Consider the following 22,151-nt stretch of genomic DNA (forward strand, 5'->3'; position numbering starts at 1 on the left):
CAGCCGAGTGGGTTTGAACAAGATGCCCATAGAAAATATTTTTAATTTTGCCTTTACCAAACAGTTGCAGCCTCCTGGTGTACAGGATTTAAGCTTCCCTGGATTTAACCTTTCTTTCCTGCTTTTGTCAGCACTGGGCCTGGTCATTGAGAAAAAGAAATCCTAACAAAATAACAATAGTGAAATGTGCCAGGGTAGGGAGAGCTGTACCCTGTGATTCTTTAGGCTCTGCAGCCCTAAACAGAGTTTGTGTTCTCTACTGCTGCATCAGTAGTAGAGAACACATGGCCAATGGTGGAGCCCTGTAATGCAGAACATTTTCAAAAATGCCCAAGGTGTCACCACCCTGGCTCAGTGGTCCCCAGCAGTGGATATATATTATGGACACTGCCTCCTGGTCATATCTCATCTGAAAACTCATACTACAGTTATGACTCCACCAGTAAATAAAACAGGACCAGGAGCTCTGGGCCCTGAGGCCAAGCAGCAGGGACCAGTCACTGCATGGCCTGTGACCCTCAGGCATACTCATCCTGATTAGGATTTAGAACAGGTTTATGTTCGTTCAGCCTGCAGTGTTGCAGTGAGGAGGGGGCTGTGCTGTAGTGTTTGTGCTGTTTATGCAAATGGTTGAGATGGAGGTGCAGAGCACCTTGGGTCCCACTGGAGGACTGCGGGGGCGGGACAAAGCCAGGACAGACAGCTCTGTAGTTTCCCCTGGAAATGGCCTGGCTGCATGATCCCCCATAAGTAATGGCTGGATCCTCTGCTGCAAAGATAGCTGGCATGGGCCAAAACCAGACCAAGTGGTGCACCTAAACCAGGATGGCCATGAGCAGAGCAGGGCTGGGGATTGCCCAGCGCCGTGCAGCCAGGCCTGCAGACCGTAGGAGAGTCAGCAGCAAGGCGGTGCCCTCAGTGAGGCAGGAACAAGCTGTGACTCGCAGCTGCCAGCACAGGGTGAAGTCAGGATGGATGTTTTGACATTTCAGTGTTTCTTGAGCTCCTATTCATTCTCCACTCTAGTGCAACCGTCGCTTAGACTTCCTACAGCTAGAGCAATATATTGGCAGCTGCCTTCCTGTTGTAAAGTCAACACAGGGAGCCTGGGACAGGTCCTAGAGCCAGAAGGTAGTTTTATTCATCTAATCTCTAGGTATTTAGACAGTGATTAGAACCATAGCAACTATCTGAGCCACTTGAATTAGTTAGATACAGAGATAGCAACACTTGTTATTTATACAGCACTCTTTATTGGAAAATTAAAAAATGTCAGATACCTGTTTCATTGAGTAGGTAAACTGCATTCATTTGTTGACATGGAGGTGCCATGAAACCTCTCTTTGTATCACTGGGATACAACTACACGATAGAGACTGTTGGCAACAAATACGTAAAACAGTTAGAAGTTCTAAGGAAAAAAAAAATAAACCAAGGGGATAAAAACATACTAAACAGATGAAGAATTAGTCTATACGCAGAGCCAAGCCAAAACTTGGCAGCTTTATAAACCATCTAACATAGAAATAAATGAAAGTCCAAACAATAGGAACAAACCTGGAACAAATAAAATCATGAACTCAGAAATGTTACCAATTGATTGCAAAGATAAAAATGCCTGTTGAATTCATTGTCTCCCTGTAGTTTGTTCTACTGCGTACTTTGCTTCTGGGAAGATTCTGCATCTGAAAAAGCCATATGAAGTATATTCATCAAACAGCAGAAATGGAAATAAATATTTCTCACTTGAAATGACAAGACACAAATTTGTCTCTATATTATTAGCTGGTTTTCCTCTGAATCATCTTGAACTTCTAGTCAGACAGCAAAGTTAAAATAAATTATTTCATCATGCTGCAGAATATTTCTTAACTGTGTAATTCTTTCCTTTGCAGAATGCAGGTACCAACAGATTGTGGTTCTGTGTCAGCATTTCCTCAGTGACTCTCAACTTTTGCAGAATTTATGTTTTGACTAAAAGAATGTAATTATTTTTATAGATAAAAAAATTTGTATGTGTATACTGATTCCACACAGTCCTGCTCAATGCCAAAAATAATATGCTCTGTGTCCAAAGCAAAATGTAGACTATATCAATGAGGTCATCTCTGAAGCTTAATTATGAGATAATAGTTGCAGCTTCTAATTTCAGGCTTAATAATTTTTATGACATCCAGCTTCACAGCGCAGGACCAGTGTGAATGCAATAGGAATCGTCATTCCCTTGGCATGCACTTGGCTGCCATCTGGGCTTGCCCAGCAGCAGTACAGCCATCCCCAGGAGCATTCAGGAGGGGAAAGGGCACATGTCAGACCCCCCTCCCCTCATGGCTGCAGGCCCTGAGAGACCTCCCCATGGTCATCGAACCCAGAGGTCTCTCAAGTGCCCTGTTAGCCAAGGTCTTGAGTTTGCCAACCTGAGGTAAAAACCTGCCCGAGATAAGATAACGTGTAGTGCTTACATTAGTGACTGAGAAGGACAAATTAGTTAGATAGCTAAAATTAAGAATATATCCCTCCTTTATTTAAACCATTCCAATTTAAATGTTTTCTCCTAAGAAACAAATGAGCCAACGAGGCGGTGGTGTTGCGTCACTGCCTGACCGTCATCACCGCGGCAGGGATGGATCTGACTGGCTTTAATCTCATCGTCCATCTCAGTGCACGAAGGCCAGCTGTGGGTTTGAGGCCCAGCAAATGACAAGCCAAGTTTGATATATCAGCCAATTAGCAGCATTGGTATTTATGCAGGACTGAAGCTGAAAGTGCAAATAAGGCCAGTGACTAAACCTTTCCAGCAATTACATTTAATAAGGTACTGCATGTTATTTACAGAAAAGATAGATCACACAACTTCTACATGTAAATGCACAGAGCGTGAAGACAAAAGCTGTACTCTCATAACATGCTAAACAAAAGAAATAAACCAGAATTATTTTGGCACAATAACTATTACATAAATAAATATTCTAGAACATAATGAATTGACATTTATTTACAGTCTATTGAAAGTGCAAACAATTGGCTGAAAATTAGGATATTTGTAAATGTGTAAGACCAGAAGATGTGTTAACCAGCCATGATTAATTCTAGCTGAAGTTTAAGGTTTTAATGTCCAGGAAAATATTCTCTTGAAATCCATTTGTGCATATTGTGCTCTTTTTGAACCAGTCCTTTGCTACCTTTAATGCTATTGATTTTAATGACCTTACTTTTTAACTGAATTTTGTAAAAACCTGATTGGTAATTTAAAAAGAAGGAAGTAAAATGTAAACACTGATTAAGCTATTTATCATTCAAATATTTTCAGTCCTGTCAGTTTTCTGAAATGGCCACACTGCTTGTAGTAGTAGACAGTATGATTAAGACTGGGAATTTTTCTTAGTATTTGTTGTATTTAAAATGGAAATATTTGTAAGTCTTCTCTGAATGGAACTGTACCTTGGACCGCTCTTGAACCTACATTATTTCATCAGATCCTTACATCCATCTTCTGTTGAGGTCAAGAGCAGCTGAGAAAGCTAAACTGACGATCAGTTTTGGTCCTGACCTGAAGTATAAATCATAAAATACAGGTTCTTAATTAGGGAGAAGAACTCACTACCTACCTTAGAACTGTTGTAAGTTTTTGTGCATTTCCCACTAACTATTCTATCTTTTGCCTTTATTTAAAATCTGTATGAGATATCACTTACTACACCTTAAGATGAATTAATAGTTCACAACATGGCCACCATACACCTACAGTGCATAAATTCTTCCTCAGCCAAAGTTCTCCAGCAGGCTGGAACATTGTGCGTTGCCTAAGACCTTATGGTATGTTTTTGCTTATTTTTGTAGTGGCAGTGCAGTAGCAGAGAAAGTGAAGTTCTTAACAAGTGACCTTGAGAGGATAAAAGATCGTTTCTCATCATTGCTTCAAATGTTTATGCTCGGCGCGGTTCCAGTCGGTGAGACATCTGTGATAAAGTTCTCTGGTTGTCAATCACATTTAATTGCCGCACGTAGCTCCGAACATCCTGATGGTTTTTATTAGTTAGGGCTGCATCAGGATCTGGTGAAAGAGAAATGATGTAGGATTGATACACATAAATGGACAAATGCCTGAACAAAATGCACAACTCCTTACCAGCTGTCACAGGAAAGACTAGATCCTGGCGAGTTAAAAAGGAAATATTTAGAAATTGCTCTCTTGGAAACCTTTTCTCCGCATCTGATGGTCTTTCTGGTTACTACCCCCACAAATTAACTTTTCTTTTGGACATCCTTGGCTACATTTACTAAAATTGATGGCCCTTGGTTATAGTTTGACATATCACCTTATCAGTCATTAGCTATATATTATACAGCTAACAAGTACAATTTAAAGCTGCTCATTTGCTTTTGAACCAGGAACTTTCACAGATTCAAAATTTTGTAACCGATTTTAGCCTCTTTTCATGCAATATTCTCATTTTAGATATTTGTATCAATGTAGTGCTTAGTGGCTGCCCCATTCAAGCCTCAGAATTCACTACCTGTATACATTTCTTAACCCCATTACACCTACTCCAGCAGCAGTTATGGAATACTACTGAGTTAAAGTCTAAGTATCTTCAGCCCCATAGGAACAGCTTACAGTGTAATGTAATATGTGTTAGGTAATTTAAATTCAACTAAAATATTATACTGAGACATCTACATTACATTATACATACACACACAAAACCCAAGGAATTTAGATCCAGTAGATCTAGATACTGACATTTTGTTATATCATGTATAATGAAAATCTGCTTCCATTTCTATGTATGTGGAGGTCTCACTTGTGCTTAATACACCAAAATTAAAGACACAAAGCCAGAAAAACCCAGATTATGGATGAAAAAAAATCTTTCTTAATTTCTACCGTTCTACAGAAATTTGTACAGATCTTCTACAGTTAAGCTTTGACTCATATGGAAAGAAACTATTTTTATAAAAATATAGTTTTATATTATTCTGTTGTTTGAGAAAGAGGAAGGGTACTGTGAGTCAAAATGGATGAAGTGCTGAGGAAATGCCCATGTGACTGAGACTGACAGTGGAGCTCAATGGGATGAGACCCACAGAGAAGCCTGTTTGACCATACAGCTCTGTCATCTTAAATGGCCTCAAGGAAGTTCTGGTAATTATACTGACAAACAGGTTTTAAATTCACCGCCTTATGCAGTTATGTCATTTACAAAGGTCATGTCTCCAGACTGGTTTCATATTAAAACAGCATTTATCCAAGCAACTATTTGTGTGCTGCTGCCTGCTAGACTTATTTCAACCACTTCTGAATCCAGTGTCTAATTTCAACTGGCTCTAATGTGACAGATGGGTAGAGACCTCGCAGATGTTTAGCTCTTTCACATGCATGGAAAAGAGATAGAGGAGAAGGGGTTTATTAGAGCTTCCTGAAGGATATTTCACCCTGTGAAACATCACAGGATCCAAACATGGAAGAATCACTGGAAAGCAGGCTCTTCAGTTCTGGTACACACAGAATTAGTTGTAATTACTGTAGCTACTGATGATAATGCTGACAGTACAGGTGTTGTAACACACTTACTGAAAGATTGGCTTCGGCAGAATTTCACTGTCCTGACAGTGTTGGCAATCATGCGCTGGAAGGAAAAGATGGGATGCAATCAGAGAACAAGCACTGTATTTCATCAGCATTCAAACGAAGCACCTCTGTGCCTGAGTGTGAAGACACATGCCAATAAAAGCAGTCATATGAATGAAAATATAATTTTAATGCTGCTACTTTAATGTATAGGGTGTGATTTGCATTTACACAGGCTTTAAATAAGCATGAGTATAATTTACATGCGCTCAGAGAACTCTTTCCCTTGCTTGAATGCTGTAAAAGGACCTAAGTAAGAATGAAAATCAGCCCCTTCAATGTGCATTTCTTTGATAACATCTTACCATATTGAAAAGTAAAAGGAATACCATGGAGTATATACACGTTAATTTAAAGACTATCAGCTCCTAACAGCAAGGCCATTTCTAGAATATATTCAGCAATTAAAGAGCTTTCACCTTTTATACAAACTTGAGTTTAAAATGCATTCTCCTGGAAGCTGACAGTGTAAAATTAAGCACATGAGGGTGATTCCACTGGCAGAATGCTCGGTTCACAGGTGAGAAGGCCACTGTCAGTACTGTGGCCTGCAGCCAGGTTTCATAAACAGACCTGTTACACAGTGTTACTTTGCACAAGTATATCTCACTCAACCTGAAAAGTGGATTCACTTTTGGTGGACCCTTCTACTGACCGTTCACCAAAAAAAAGCAGAAGTCACTTCAGTCCTTCTTGGCTGTGCTTCCTCTTCAGCAAAAAAACCTCCATCATTTCATTCAATTCAGTTTCAATCAATACACTTGCTGTGATAAACCAGATGTTATTTTACAACAGATTTTAAGAAAATAAATTAAGGTTATTCATACAGCAAAACATTAGTTCTGGACTGTAGAAATTTAACTGGTTTCTGTGATTAGCACCACAGAAATAATATACCCACCAGTATGGGGCAGAATTAGTTGTTCTACATAATGTCAAATAAACTGAAATTTCAGCAGTTAGCTAAATAGTTTGATTCAATCCCTGTAATAAGGACATTTGTTTCAGTTTCTTTTGTTTAAAAAAAGTAAAGGGAGGAAATGCTGCTCCCTATCAGACTCTAATGTCTGTGTTCCAACACAGGGACATCTTCTAACGCAGCCACTCTCACCAGGCTGCTTCAGACATTATGGAAAATTTGTGTGAGATTAACAAGCTAGTTAGCCATAAGCTCTCACAAAATGGAATTATATATCTCTTACTAGTGAACAAGAAAGCCTGGGGCATATGCTCCTCTAAATTCATTATAATCTTAAATGAAATCATAATTATAATCTTAAATGAAAATGTTACAAATTAACTAAGCTTGTGAAATCTCTTATTCCAGAATGGGAAGCACCAATGTAAGACATCCCTTACACACACAATGGATAATCTCACACAGTTTAATGTACCATCGAGCATACAAAAATGCGTTGGTTGGTCAGCGTAAGAAATGCTACTGATATATGATGTCCTAAATGTTTGTGGATTACACCTCGTATTAGCAAATGAAACTGATCTAAAATATGCTATTTCTAAAACACACTTTCCCAAATGACCTAGGGAATCCAGATCTGGATCTGCTATGTTGTTCCTAAAGTTACATGTATCTACATGTATAATTCAAGTAAGTGTAAATTTTATCCTAATGTAATTTTCATACCTCTTCAAGCCACTATTACTATGCAGATTCTCTAGGGGACTTACCTTGCAAACATCCTCACAGGTGCTTAGCATTAAGCATGTGAATAAACTCCACTAATTCAATGGAACCTCTTAAATACTCAGGGTAACTGGGCTGAGACCGAACATAATGCATGCAACAGTGTCGGTTTTTCAGTCTAACCCAATCAAATCTAAGTCAAAACAACACAAGCATATAAAAATGACTGTTTCACACTTCTGCAGCTTCATATTTGGCTCTGTAATGTGATGCTGTTATTTTGGTTTATACCAGTTCAAAAAATACTCATCTACAATAACTGTTTCAAGGAGAGATCATAAAGCTGAACTGCACCAGCCAACACAATGAAGTTTCAAGACTGTCTATCTTCAAAGGAAGCTTTGCTAAGAACACCTCATTTTCAGGAAGATAGCTAGTTTTGCTTGACATGCTTTCTAGATGGATTGTTAATACACACCCTAATTTTTCATACCCGTAAGTATTTAGGTTGTGAAGCCTCATCTCATAATTATCTTTGGAGTTATCATTATTTACCTTCATATGTGAAAACTTAGATTTATCCAAAAAAGTGTTCTTTGGAATAATTTTACTCTTTTTTCTCTTGTGGGGAGTTTGTTCTCAAAAAAAGCAGAACATCCAGAATAATTACTGTAATGCAGTACTGTACTGAAAGAAAAAATATGGGTATGTGGTGAAGGTTTTTAAAAAAGTTTTTGCTATTTTCAAATTTGCCGTTATGTGGGCCCTTCTAGGCAAGGAAAAATAGAAGTGGCAATGGACTTGTCTGACTTCTGGTTAAAGGCTGAACTGCCTGGCTTCCTTCAGTTGGCTGAAAGACTTCATTTTAAAGGGTTCCTTTGCCTTTTCCTGAGAATGATGTGATTCTATCTGTGCATTCAGAATTATCATGGCAATGATGAAATACAAACAAATGAGGAACTGAGTGTTAAGGCTGAATAAATGTGGTCCAAAGACAGCATCACAAGCCAATGGGGAGATTCTGAAGCATTATGTATCTTTGAAGAGCTCTTTTCACACTACTTTTTTTCCAAGTGTTGTTCTACTGTCTCATAATGTCTAAGCTCCTAACAGTTCCTTTTTGTAAGGTACAAAGTGAACAGAAAAACAGGTTATGAAACAAAGTGAAATTTCCATTCCCAAATCTCGTAGATAAGTTAGATTGTCTTCTATTGATGCAAGACAACTAGAAACATGGACAGAAAAAATGTTTAGATGGAAGTTTAATTGCCTGCTCCTTACAGTTTTTCTTCAAATAGAGGATTACCTCTAGTCAATGCCTGCAAAGATTAACCTCTGTTTACTCACAGTGCTAAGCAAGACCACTATCAAAAAGCTATACAAACCTAAATTTGGATCTTTCTGAAATAGAACCAACTGCATAATATAATAAATAATGGCTACTACCAGCATGCTGTGTATACACAACAATACCCTTTCAAGTTTTACAGTTTGGAATTGTGGCAGCAGGCCAGAGCATTATCTTCTAATCCATTCCAAACCCAAGTTGCTAAATATTATAAATATTCATATATGCTATTGAAAACTACTAAGGGCTTTAGTCACACACTTTTTGCATAATCTTTATGTTCCAAAAATTAAAGAATGTTTGCCCCCTTTTTTTGCATATGGATAAGAGTGTGAATTCCCTTTTGTTCATCTCCACAAAACCTGAAAACAAATATGCACAAATTCTCTAATCCTCTTTTCTCACCTGAAGGGTGAAGAGGCTCGACAAAAAGAAGTATCAGTGGTCAGGACCATGGCACTATCTTGTGCTGCCATGGCAGGTCAGCACTTCCAGAGCTTTTTCCTGACTTCTGCTCCCTCTACAGGTGTTATTCCTGACATAATGCTGGGTAATGTCATATGGACAAGGTGCCACAAAAAGTAATCTTTGTTCAGGCTCTCTGATGATTTAAGAAATAGCACTGATAAAGTTCCCAATTAATTGAATCTTCCCTTTGTCTATGAATACAAAATTCTGTACTAGCAGTCAGAGTGCAATTACGCAGCTGAGGTTATAAAGAAAAAAATCAGTAAGTGGTCAAGAGTATGAAATATTGCCTGTTCCTAAGGAGAGTCGTGCTCAGTACTTTCCTCACTTTCCTCTCTCTTCCTTCCCTGCCAAGACCTAATTCTAGGAAAGTACTTATAAATTTTTTCTAAATATTTAGTCATAAAAGCAGTGTCACTTAAATGGTGTATATTGCCATGTACCTTCCAAACTAAAACTACAGTATTTAAAAAGCTTTAAAAGGTTTGCTCCTCTGTAATAAATATGTCTTCAGTTATTACATAGATGAGTCTTCTGAAGGCTCATTTACAACTAACATGTACTATCAAATCACCAGGGGAGAAGAGATGTAGGTGGTTTGGTATCTTGTCATATATGCCAAACTAGAATTTACATCTGAGCAACACCATGGTGGAAACAGCTTCTTGCAGTGAGATAAGTAAAAGTCATTCAATACTTCTCTTAAACCATGTCTTGTTTGCTAGTGAAGACAAAGCCTTACACTACAATGACCAGTAATTTAGTAATTTAGTAATTTTGCCTACTTATTGAAAAATACATAAATAACATTTTCCAGACTGGATTTTAAGGCTTCATGCAATGGCATGAGTAAAGAGCACAAACACAGTGCAAATACAAAGACTAAGAGCATACCTATTTCTGACATGTTCAGTACTGTTTACCCACAACTGGTACAAACCAAATGGGTGTGTTTACAAACTTCCCTCTTTACCCATAGCTGTGACTTTGCCACATGTGGTTACTCTCTTCCCTGGCTAGGTGTCCCTGTCCTCCCACTCCTCACAGCCTCCTCCAGATAAGGCATCTGTGGGGATCAGAAGATGGGGAAGGGAAAGAAAGAGCAGGCAGTCACAAAGGCAGCAGCAGGTAAAGCTCAGCAATGCTCTGCAGAGTGATGTCCCCTTACTACTGCCAATACCACAGTTCTGTCACTCCACCACTGAAAAGATCAATAGATAGGAAAGAGTAGCAGGAAAAAATTGTCTCAGTCTTTTTCTTTGTTAGCTTGAGTTGCTAAAAAAGACTAGGCTAATGTGGCTCAACACCATCTGTCTGTTTTTCCCTTCTTCCCGAGATAATTTTGTTCAATTTGAAAAAAGAACCCAGAGTTTTCAAACACAAGAAAGCTCCTACCAATTTTCTGTGAAAACAGATGGCTGTGGACAAGAGAAAGATTGTGTAAGTGCCCTCCTGTCTCCTTCAGGAAAAAGGCTGTAGTGCAAGTTCCTATGCTATTACAAAAGCCTATTCACACAGAATTCCCCAGCCATGAAGAAACAACACATGCCCCAGCCACGAGGAGAGATCTGAGCAGAGCTCAAGCAGCCATGAAACACAAATGTTTAGGAAACCAGGCCTTGCCGTTTCTGGCACTCAGGGAGCTCCTGGCTCAGACACTGCCTGACAGCTTCTGCATGTTTTAGGATGCATCATTTAATATAAATAATAACAGAAACATTGCAAAACAGGAAAGATTTAAAGGAAGCTGCTTCAGCTGAAGAGATGCCACTAGATCAAACTTCTACTTTTGGCTGCCAGTTACAGGAATAAAGTTGTCAGCAGCACATCAGCTGTCGGGATCAGGGCTCTGTGGTGAGAATGCAGACGTGATGCCAGAGGCTGTTCTCAGTTTCATCACTATGCTTACATGGGAGTCGGTGGGACCCACCTCCTCCAGTGGCAAGTGGCACCACCAGTGGCAACTACCCAGATATTTTTATTCGTAAACTTTAGCAAGCATAAAAGTAAACAATCTTCCAAAGAACCAAGATGTTTCAGAAACATCAGTAAGAGTGGCTCCCAGCAACACTCTAAGGAATCTCCATCTGCTTATGACAGAACATCATGCAGCAGAACAAACAGACAGCAGCAACAAATGGCAGGACATGATTCCTATGAAAAAATCTGGTTCCTACTTTTCTCCTGAAAATGGCAGAGTAACATCACAAAAACTTGGGCTTATACTTATTTAAAAGAGAGGAGAATTTACCTGAGAGTTATCTGGCTGAGTGGTCTTGTCTTCACAGTTTAATATCTGGCAATTATGTGTGGATATGACAGTTTTAAGCTTAATGCAAGTAGGCGGCAGCGACTGAGGTTTAACAGTAGGCTTTTCTTCTTTGCTTGACCTGATGACACATGCAAAAAGCTAAAAACTGCCAGGTCCACAGTAGGATTTGAACGAATTATGTGGGTGGAATTTGAACACAGGTTGCTCTGAACAGCTACGGGTTGAGAAAGGCAGTAAAAGCACCTAGAAGCATGCAGAAGAGCTAGTGAAGAACAATAAAGAGACGAAAGATATACTTGCAGTAAGGCCTGGAGAAAAAGCAGAGTGAGCTTTTAGGTGGAATACCAACCAAAGAAAGGCTTAGAATACTAAAAAAGGAGAATGTTTCCCTTTCTGGTGAGTTGAGGAACATGAGACAGTACTGATTCCATTAAAAATATGCAGCATCAAAAATCTTCCCATTCCTCTCCTAATGAAAACTAACAAAACTCAGATTACTGGTACTACATTCTTGCAGTATTAAACGTTATTTAAAACTTTTCAGTGCTACTAGTAAACTCTTTTTCTGGGGGTAACATTCTTTTGAAGATAAGACAATGTGCAGACTAAGGTAAAGAGAGTAGACCTGCAGAAACTTAGATATAGATCCGTTTAAGCTGCTATAAAATTCGCTCTTGGCTTTGGGAGTGCCAAAATGTGGTACAGAGTGGTGCAGAACTATTCTTAAATGACAAGCCTGTGTTGAACTTCTGTCTATGGCAAGTGCTTACAGGAGAGCTCCTCCCTCAGGTAGTGGCTTTCACACAAAATGAGGCATAAAGAGCTTGAAGCACGGAGCTCTGAGGCCAGTGGATGTACTGGCTCTTCTGGCTCAGGAGGTGTAAACAGGCCAAGTGAGGTGGGGATGATGGAGCCAGCCACAGAACCATGGCTACAGCAATGCAGCTGCCATCCATTCTGGTTTGGAGGTGTTCCAACCAAGTCTGAGATCCCTTTTGTGTTCCCCAAAGTATTTACTATCTATACTGTTGTTTCTATACCTAATTAAAACAGGCAGTGCAGAAAAAAAGTCCTTTTCTGCAGGTAGCATGCTCAAGGCCTTTGGAAGGAGATGGCAACACAGTCTGCATATGCAATTACAGAATGCCATTATTGCAAAGTGAGGTCAGGCCCTCACTCAGGCATTAGCACTGCCATTTACTTACAAAATGTCTCATCTTAGTGAAGGGGTATTTTCAACCAAGGACAGAGGCTGTCCTGGAGCTACAGATTAAAATCTAAGAGAATTCATTCAGAGTGATGATCACTTTCCTGTGAAGTTTTTTAAAGAGCTTAAAGCACTCCGTTTTCCCCCTCTGCAGTTATCAGTGCTCAGAGGGTCAGACAAACGCCTGCACAGTGCAGTGGAAATAACTGGAGTTATGTAACTCCAGTGGAATGGAGTGGTTCTGATTACTGTACTACTAAGAACAAGCACATGTAGGTGCCAGAGGAAATATGCTCTAGCATGGCTGCTGAATGGCTGAGAGGAAACAGCCTCAAGTTGTGCCAGGGGAGGTTTAGATTGGATATGAGAAAAAATTTCTTCACTTTGAGGGTGGTCAGGCATTGGAATAGGCTGCCCAGGAAGGTGGTGGAATCACTATGCCTGGAAGCGTTCAAAGAGCATGTGGATGTGGTACTCAGGGACAAAGTTTACTGGGGAACCCAGTGGTGCTGGGCTAAGAGTTGGACTCAGGGATCTTGGAGATCTTTTCTAACCTTAGTGATCCTGTGATTCTACTATTGACTGCCAGAGCAGTAAGTCAGGTTTGGTTTTCCTATGCAGATGCCATAGCTGGGTTTGGCTATGCAGGTTCTCAGATACAGGTGTCATTAACCACACTAATGAGGAACATGATCTTAGCAACTAAGAAAACGTCTTCTCACTGCTGAGAAATTCAAGTTTCAGTTGAGACTTCTGCAATGGAAGGTTGCCTGCCTGCAGTTTTTGACAATGGTATTTGGAATTATAACAGCTTATGTGCAGGACTTATATCAGATTTGAGCATGATCTAGCCTTTTATCATTGATTTTCCTTTCCAGTAGGAAAGCAATCAAGCCACACACATCTCCTTTCATTAGTGAAGGGAAAGAAGAAATATATGTTGTGCAAGTTCTTTGCAATGCTTTTTTCATTCTCCAAGGAGCAATGCAGAACTATCCCAGCCTGAGGCAGTTCAGGCCTGTTTGAAGGAACAGCATTGAAAATCACAGGTTGGTCCCACACTGTTAAAAAGTGTCTCTAACAGCTCTGCTTCCTGTCCCTGATGCTCCCTCTCCTAGGAAATATTTTGGCTGTGCATGCCTCAGTGGGCAGTTTGTTCTCCACCTCTGTGAGGTTTTCCAGAAAACCAGAGGCCCCAGGCTCTGTGTACAATGCAGGCTATTTTTGCCAGGTCTTGGTCCTGCCTTCATTCTCCCTAGCCCTGAAAGTCACTGTTGAGAAGTTCACTCTTGAAGGGGTGAATAGGGAGGTATTTTTAAGTTTCCTTTCAAATACGTCATACATACCATTTTCTCGAAGTTTACTAGATTGTCAGTGAATGTCTTGTTTCCCTCATGAGTAAACGTCATGTCTGTATAGAAATAAAAAACACATAAAAGCCCATTTCTGAATCATGGCCATACAAAATAGCAGAATGTTTTATCTACCCTTACAAAAATTGTAGCAGCTGTAAAGTAAAAAATTTAGGTTTTAATGTGCAGCATTTCTAAGACTAATAAAATTGAGGTATGATATTCAGATGTACAAAAGCAGTTTGTCTTGTCTCTGTATCGTGCTTTTCATAATGGAAAAAGATCATACCTCACACTGAGATTGATTTTTGCTTCTTCTTGCTGCTACTCTTATCCTTCAGATATTTGACAAATAGCTCTCAAGTTAATGATTCTGGTAGCATCCAAGCTTACCTTTTATAAGCAGTGGCATGAAAGGAATTATTGGAGGGTCCAATTTAGCTACAGTCAGTCTGTAGGCCCTATGGTTTCTTGATGGATCCTTACAAAAAAAGAGAAATCAAATAATTACTAATATGTATTATTATATATATCAAGACACTATATACATTAATTTAGATGTCATGGTATTTATTAAAAACATTATTTTTTTCCTGTGACTTTAAAAGTGCATCTGCAAATTCAGACTCCTTTTATCATTCTCCCTGACTGGTTACACAATGAGAATGCAACCACTAAACACAAACATTTTTTCATGCCAAATACCTAGGTTAGATATGATTACAAAAACATTCTTCATAAAAGAAACAACATATTTTTTCCTCCCTCCTTACAGCTGCAGATCCAGTTTTTCATATGTTGTAGCAGTAAAATGTATTGCCTGGAAATATCCAGGTTGAGAAATAGCATTTCCCATATGTACTATTGGAAAACAAGTGATAAAGCTTTTCTGAGTTCCCAGATTAACTTTGAGTGGTACATAAGTTCTCTCAGAGTAAGTTCCTAAGAGTATAATTTATTAGTCATACATACTTGTTTTAGCAGCTCTAAAATGGGATCATAAACTTCTTAAAGTCAAACAAGGACATATAAAATGTTCTGAATCAAGGAATTCAAATCAGAAACTGAATTATCTCAGATTGTGCATAGAATAAGGGATCTATTGCTATTCACCATTAAGCTTTCAAACTCTGCATAGATCTTCTTGAACTTGCTTGGGAGTTTCTGTTAAGAAAAACAAAAATAGCAAACCTTAATTAAATCAGATCAGTGCAGTAATTTTACTGTAAATGCTAGTTCCTTCTACAACGCCCTAAGTCAGGAAAGTGCTCTTTTTTTGCCAGATATTTCTAACAATGTGCTAATCTAAAATACAACATGTTTCCTAGCAACCAGATTAAAAATAGAGACGGGACCAGCCATGAAACCTGGATCCTGATTTAAACCCTGACTTGAATTTAGTCCTTTGGGATGTTTAGATTCAGATTTTTGTTTGGCTCACATAGCAATCACTGAATTCAGAATGTAAGGGGAAATTCATGTGGATGCTTTCAGGACATCCCTGATTATAGCCTATCTGAAAATAAAATTTACACCCAGCTTGCATAGGGGCTGATCAGTTTAATTATTCATACCTATGATGAACTGCCCTTGCAAACATTCATATTCAGGCCTGGGCATTTCCAGGAGGTTTTTTTTGCTCATGCTGATGCATTTATTAGTAAAATTTTTGACATGCTCAGCAGCAAAGGTCCTCCATCACTTTCTGGGGTACAAATTAATGAAAATTTTTTCAGTCCACAATACCTACACAAATAAATAATGGTCACTTGATCATGCAATGATTGAGATGAGATGGGCTTTACTAAATACTTTCTTTCCCCCTCATGCATAGTATGTTACACAGATTAAATAACTTTACTCTAAAGACTATAAGATATGTTATAAATTGGTTTCAAAGATCACTGTAATTTTTCTTATGTACCATCAGAATATGTCAGTTATTTTTAGTAAGAAATTTCTCTGTATTTGCTGAGTTTTTTAGACTACTATTAGCAGTGGATAACATTAAAAATTAATAGAGACTTTATAGTGCAGAAATTATTTCTTGCAATACTTTCTACATTTGAAGTGTGTACCCTGGCAAGCTATTTACACTGTGCCACAGCAAGGGCCTAATTTTTAATGATGTGTGTCAACAACTGTGTGCCTAGTTTGCATATGCATGCAGATTAGGTATTTGTGAAGTAAGTGGTATAATTGGACATTTGCACCTGCAAATATCTAATTTCTGCATGCAACTAATGTAAATGCATGAAATATAGAAAAAATCAGGTCTTGGTATGTTTGTCTTTAAGTATTTTCTGTATATATCTGGCTAAAAATCAAATTGCAGAAATTCTCTTGTTAAAGCAACTGCTCTACAGAACCAGAGTGTGATAACATTTCCATGATCTCCACATGTACAAATGATCTGTGCCCCCCCTACCAGCTCAAACTTAGTGTTGATTTCAGATTGCTGTATGTAGTATATACATTCAATTCCTTCTTCTCTAGTCCTGTACTGTCTCAGCTCTCCCAGCTCCTCTCAGTAGCCACCAATAAAGGATCATTATTTTGAGAACCAGAAAATCTTTACCAGTAGCACTGATTTGATATGATAAATATACTTTTGAAAACAGGACTGGTGTACCCTCAGACATGTTAGTCTGATCTGTGTAAGAGCACATTTTTAAAGGTGTTCAAATTTTGCTTTCAGTTGCATCAATAACCACAGTCATGCTAATTATTTTAAATTTCTAATGAACAAAATGCATGCACATTTAAATCTGTACTGCTTTTGATATCCAGTATGTTCTCAGTGGTTACACTGTGCTGGACACTGCACCCTTTTTTATAACCTCATACAAAAGAGCAAAGCCACAGAAAAAGGTGGAAGCTCTGACAATGAAGACCAAACTGCCAGTAAGCCTGGAAATGCATGTCAGAGAGAAAACCAGAACTGGTCCCACATTTTAACAGGGCAACAGAGTCCCTGTGGAGATCAGAAAATAATATGTATAAACAGAGGATGAATTTAAGAGAATTATTAGTGGAGTGATCTCACTGAACCACCAGTAAAGAGAAGGCACACAGAGGATGGGCTGACCTAAGAGGTTAGCTGGCTAGCTTGCTCATCCTGTTGGGCAATAGGAGCCACTGTTGTCACTCTTGTTAACTCCTGTGAGTATTCAGCACATCCATGGGTGTACTATATTGTCTTACTAATAAATACTATCAGCCTTAGCTAAGGCTTATGGTCAGGAGCTGAATTAGTAGCTTTATCAATAATAAAGGCCCTATTCACATTTTTCCTAACTACAAGCACAAGTCCCTCTCAAGCTTCCTGGAATAGGATTTTAGCAAAGACTTACCTCCCACGTTAATGAGAGACGGCTCACAGCAACATTGCTCAGTCCCATAATAATAGCGAAAAAGGAATTCAGATTTTTGTATTCCTTGCAGCTGAAACACAAAGGGCCAGGTATTAAGTTGTATATATCAGTCAGAGCAGTACTTAAGACAACCTTAAGAGCTGAACCCAGGCATCTAGCTTAGAAGTAACTGAATTTAAGCAGTCCTGGCCAGCTTGCCTGCAGACACCTCTTCACCAATGTGCAAGCACTTCACCACACTCTGCAGGCTTCCTTCCCTTCCCTCCTAAAATGACCTCCCTTCTTCTACTTCACTGGGTGCCAGCTTCTGCAAGGAATTCTAGTCTTTCAACCAATTCTCCACCCAGATACACAGTCCTAAAACTGGGCTCAATTCAGTCCCAAGGGATACCAGAAACAGTGCAAACAACTGTTTATAACTTCATTTGCTGCAAAACTTGCTGACAGCTCCTGAACAGCTAATGAATGCTTGAAGCTCTCCTTAGGCAATCTTCATTGCAGTTTACAGGGCCACTGAGTCTTCTTAAAGGGAGGAGACCAGCTGTCTAGAGATGCCCCATGCAGGGACCTCTCCTGCAGTATAGGATTTCTATTCCTTATAGATTCTGGGACTTCTAGTATGTTTCAGGAAAAGAGCAGCCATTTGTTACCAGCTTCATTAAAGAGGTCCTGGTCAAAAGGAGATCCAGGTCCCACTCCATCTCTAATGCACAGAAGGATTTTGCTATCAGTCAGGAAAAACTGGAACATGTAATTGAGTGCTATGGAAGATCCAACATGCTATATGAAGGAGTAGATACAACCTGATGGGCACAGTCAACACAACTGCTCAGCTGGGTCTGTATCAGTGGCTCACTGACTCAATAGGAAAGGAAGAGATAAAACAAAGCCTATCAGGAAAAAAACTCACAAAACTGCACCTCACTGGGTTTTTGCAAATAATCTCTTATTTTTCTCAACTGATGTGCAAACAACATCCAATTTCAGCACCTCAATCTCTGTTTCTTCAGCTGTGAGTGGCTTTCCTTAGGAGTTGGTATTGAGACTGTTGGGGCTTAACATCTCTTTCAGTGTCATGGCCGGTGGGTTTGAGTGCACCCTCAGGAGGTTTGCTGATGACACTGAGCTGTGTGGTGCAGTTGGCACACTGGATAGAAGGGATGCCATCCAGAGAGACTTTGACAGGCTTGAGAGCTGGGACTCTGTGAACCTCATGAGATTCAACAAGGCCAAGTGTAAAGTCCTGTACCTAAACTGGGGCAATCCCAAGCACAAACACAGGCTGGCTGAAGAATGGATTGAGAGCAGCAGCCCTGGGGAGAAGAACCTGGGGGTGCTGGTGGACAAGACTCTTACATGAGCTGATAATATGTGCTTGCAGCCTCAAAAGCCAACAATGTCCTGCAGCAAAAGCACCATGGCCAGCAGGCCAAGGGAGGTGGCTCTCCCCTGCTGTTCTTGTGAGGCCCTACCTCCAGAGTTGGGTCCAGCCCTGGAACTCCAATATATGAAGGACATGGATCTGCCAGAGTGAGTGCAAAGGAGGGCACTAATGTGGTGAGACACTGAACAGCCTGCCCAGAGAAGTTGTGGCTGCCCCATTCCTGGAAGGGATCAAGACCAGGTTGGATGGGGCTTTAAGCAACCTGGTCTAGTGGAAGAATGGGCTGTTCCTGCCCATGACAAGGGGGTTGGAACTTGATGATCTTTACAGTCCTTTCCAACCCAAACTATTCTATGATTCTGTGATTTACCAAGAAAACTTTTAAAAGATTCAATCGATGATTCTCGTATTTTTAATTCATCATGGAAGCTCTTAGCTCCTCTGAGGTATCCTTAGCTTCAGACAAAATTAGTACAATCATCTCATCCTACTGACTTCATGATTGCCACATCATCCTATTCTCCATCATCCACACCATTCTATTCTTTCTGTACTTTCATTTTTCCAGATTTGGATGTATTGAGTGAGTGAGTCTTTGAGATCTCGGCCTCACTTGTGTCTGCACCGTGTGAACACTGAGCATGTGAATAAATGATCTCTCCCATATGCTGGTTTGTCTGTTGGGAGATTGATGCCCTCTCAGATCTTCTGGCAGAGCTGCTCACACAAATTCTCCCACATCAGATTAGTGTCAGTGAGCAAGGGTAGAATGGATAAACTCAAATGCTAAAGCTACACCAACTTAATCTACTAGTACAGGTCAGGGAGTGCCTCATTAGTGGATCTGAGGGGAGATAAAGATGAAAAGCAGGCAGGATAGGCTGTCAGTGATAACCTCTTCCCTAAGCACAAGTAAATCCATAAAGAGATATCTGTCCACAGCCCATGACAGGATTGGGAATAAATTATGGCAGGCTTAAATAATTAGTAACACACAGCACTAGTGCTCAAACAAAGTAGGCAGCTGTAACTGTATCTGCAATATTTAATTTGAATCCATCTTCATATTTAAAAGGAAATGTTTTGCCAAATACCCTGTTAAGGAATACAATTTGACATTGTCCCAGTTAAAATCCACATAGATATATGATATTCTACCTCAGGTACTCAGTAAATCCTACAGGGACTACTATAAATAGCTCAGTTCCAGATAAAGGACCCCTGTAAGGCACTAGAAACAATGCTCCATCACTCTACTACATATAAACTCCATGTAAAATGTCAAAAAGTGGATGCTCTAAAGCACCACAAAGCACCACCTAGAGCAGAGGTTCCTCTGCCTCACAGAATGGACTGTACCAGGAAAATGTCCTTGTTAGGATGAATAGCAAACACACACATACACTCTCTGGTCTCCAAAACAAACGTGTATGTGGTTAAAGTCTCTTTGTACTCACACAAGCATATTCATCTTGCCATTTTCTCTACAAACACAGTTCAGAGATTTCTCACAGGCTCCTTGGGCTTATAACATATGCACATGTACACAAAGAATGATTTTCAAAAACTGAATGAAAATGTCTGAGTACACTGATACACAAGAAGGCTGCTAAATAGCCTGTGGATATATCTACAAAGAGGAAATACACACAAACTGCATTTGCAGACATCCATAACAGTATGTGCAAGCACATCCCAGAGGGACTTTCTTTTACAATTAATATGGGAAGAACTCACTGTTGGAAATACAGTTAACTTCTCCCCTTTGTTTGAAAGTTTATTCCTACAATAGCTGGGGAAAAGAGATGAACCTGGTAACCTCTACATCCTTTTCCAGCAGATGCTGAGGCAAGACTGGCTCCTGGAACTGAAAGCACATGTGCACAGCACTTGGAGCCAGCACTTGGCCTTGTGCTTGCCTGCACAGACTGGGAGCACACATCAAGGGTGCATGGGGTGGCAGACACAAAATGATGTGCCTTCTGCAATGATATCTGCACCTCAAGCCACAGAACTGAAAAAAGCTTCTCAGTAGCAGTTATCTTTGAAAATGAGTACGTGCAAGGCATCTTGTTACCACCAGTCATGCCTAAGATTAATAGTGCAGCACTGAGCTGTTCTCCCTGAACACTTTTCTAATGAGTCTAGTACTTCTAGGTAGGGTAAAGTTCTCATTAGGTCTCAGGGATCTTCACAGGCAAAACTTCCTCAAAGATATTGCTTCAAGGTCTGGGCTTTTTCTCCTCTCTAACTTCGGTGCACTTTGTGTTTGTTTTAGTGCATGTGTAGCAGCTGTTACCATGGCAGCACTGCACAGAGGGCAGCAGCCTGGCAAAACTTCCCAGGGCCTTTCCAGCGGCTGGAATTAAACCTGCCCTCTTGGTTTGTACAGAGGAAAATCTTGTGCTTTGGATTTCTCTGCTTTTAGGAGACAAAGAGGACCCAGCAGAGCAGACTGCTTTTAGCTGTTTATTTTTAGCATTGTAGTGATACCAGAAACATGGAAGTAAACAGGAGGTTGTCAGGCTGTTGTAAATAGCACAAGATTAAACCCATGACTCGGAGGAATTCACAGTCTAGGGCAGTTTATTAAGGAGATATTTAACGGTAATTTTTAGGATACTTGATTTCAAGTGTTTATGGAAATTATTATTGTATCTTAATGACCACATTTCAACATTTTCTCATTTCATGCCTGAGATCAGGGCAGACCCCGACGTCTGTGTGGGTGCCACTGCCCTCTCCTGGGCACAGCCCGCCAGGCCGGCAGCTGCTTCCAACTCCTGGCTGTGCAGTGAGATAATGGAATATGTGGTGCGTGTATTTTTAGAAACTAGAGAGGTAAATTCTGTCCTCTGTTCTAAATATAAAACTGATCCTGCATGCCCACCATCAGCTTTTTTAAATCTTCACCCTTGACCAATTGTAATCCAACTGCAGGGCCCAAAGTAGATCCCAGAAGGAAGCTGGTACTTGCAGAGCAGGGTGTCCTGGAGGAAGGAGCCACACTGATCCCCAGTTTTGATGGGAACACAGAGTTCAGCTACGTGCAATTACTAACTGGGAGGAGAGCAGCATCCCAGCAGCAACAGTAATCTCTTCCTTTACACAACTCCATGTAATGATGCAAAAAAGTTAAAATCTTGGTTTAACTGCAAGTAACAACATCTCTGTTGGTAGACCTGCCTAAAGGCTTCTAGCTACAATGCCCAGAGCTATAGACAAACGCTACAAACCTCTGCAAACTGTTTTTCAGACATCAATAAATACACCATGAGCTGGAAAGGGAGAGTGTAACAATAATAAAAATCTGTACCTATGCAGGGCATGGATATACCCCTGCTCCCTCTGAAGTCAGTCACTGCTCTGCTCTTGACTCTTTAGGGAGTCAAGGCTGACATCTCTGGCATGAGGGTTGCAAACAGTTTAAATCTGGATAGCAATACAGGAAGACAAAAAGAATGCCTGC

General features: G+C 40.0%; 1 protein-coding gene across 3 annotated transcripts in view; it reads right to left on the bottom strand.

Moving 5' to 3' along the window:
• Positions 1–1,319: 1,319 nt before the first annotated feature.
• The window catches only part of RAPGEF4 (Rap guanine nucleotide exchange factor 4), a 142,487-nt gene continuing 121,655 nt past the window's right edge, over positions 1,320–22,151 (bottom strand). For all 3 annotated transcript variants that reach the window (XM_058809902.1, XM_058809901.1, XM_058809900.1), the window contains 6 exons: positions 17,278–17,368; positions 15,038–15,088; positions 14,318–14,405; positions 13,919–13,983; positions 5,576–5,630; positions 1,320–4,054 (listed from right to left, as the gene is read on the bottom strand). In XM_058809902.1, coding sequence (XP_058665885.1) covers positions 3,927–4,054; positions 5,576–5,630; positions 13,919–13,983; positions 14,318–14,405; positions 15,038–15,088; positions 17,278–17,368 — 478 coding nt within the window. In that variant the 3' untranslated portion in view covers positions 1,320–3,926. The remainder of the gene's footprint in view (positions 4,055–5,575; positions 5,631–13,918; positions 13,984–14,317; positions 14,406–15,037; positions 15,089–17,277; positions 17,369–22,151) is intronic.

This window comes from Ammospiza caudacuta, chromosome 8 (genome assembly GCF_027887145.1).
Source record: "Ammospiza caudacuta isolate bAmmCau1 chromosome 8, bAmmCau1.pri, whole genome shotgun sequence".
Lineage (NCBI taxonomy): Eukaryota > Metazoa > Chordata > Aves > Passeriformes > Passerellidae > Ammospiza > Ammospiza caudacuta.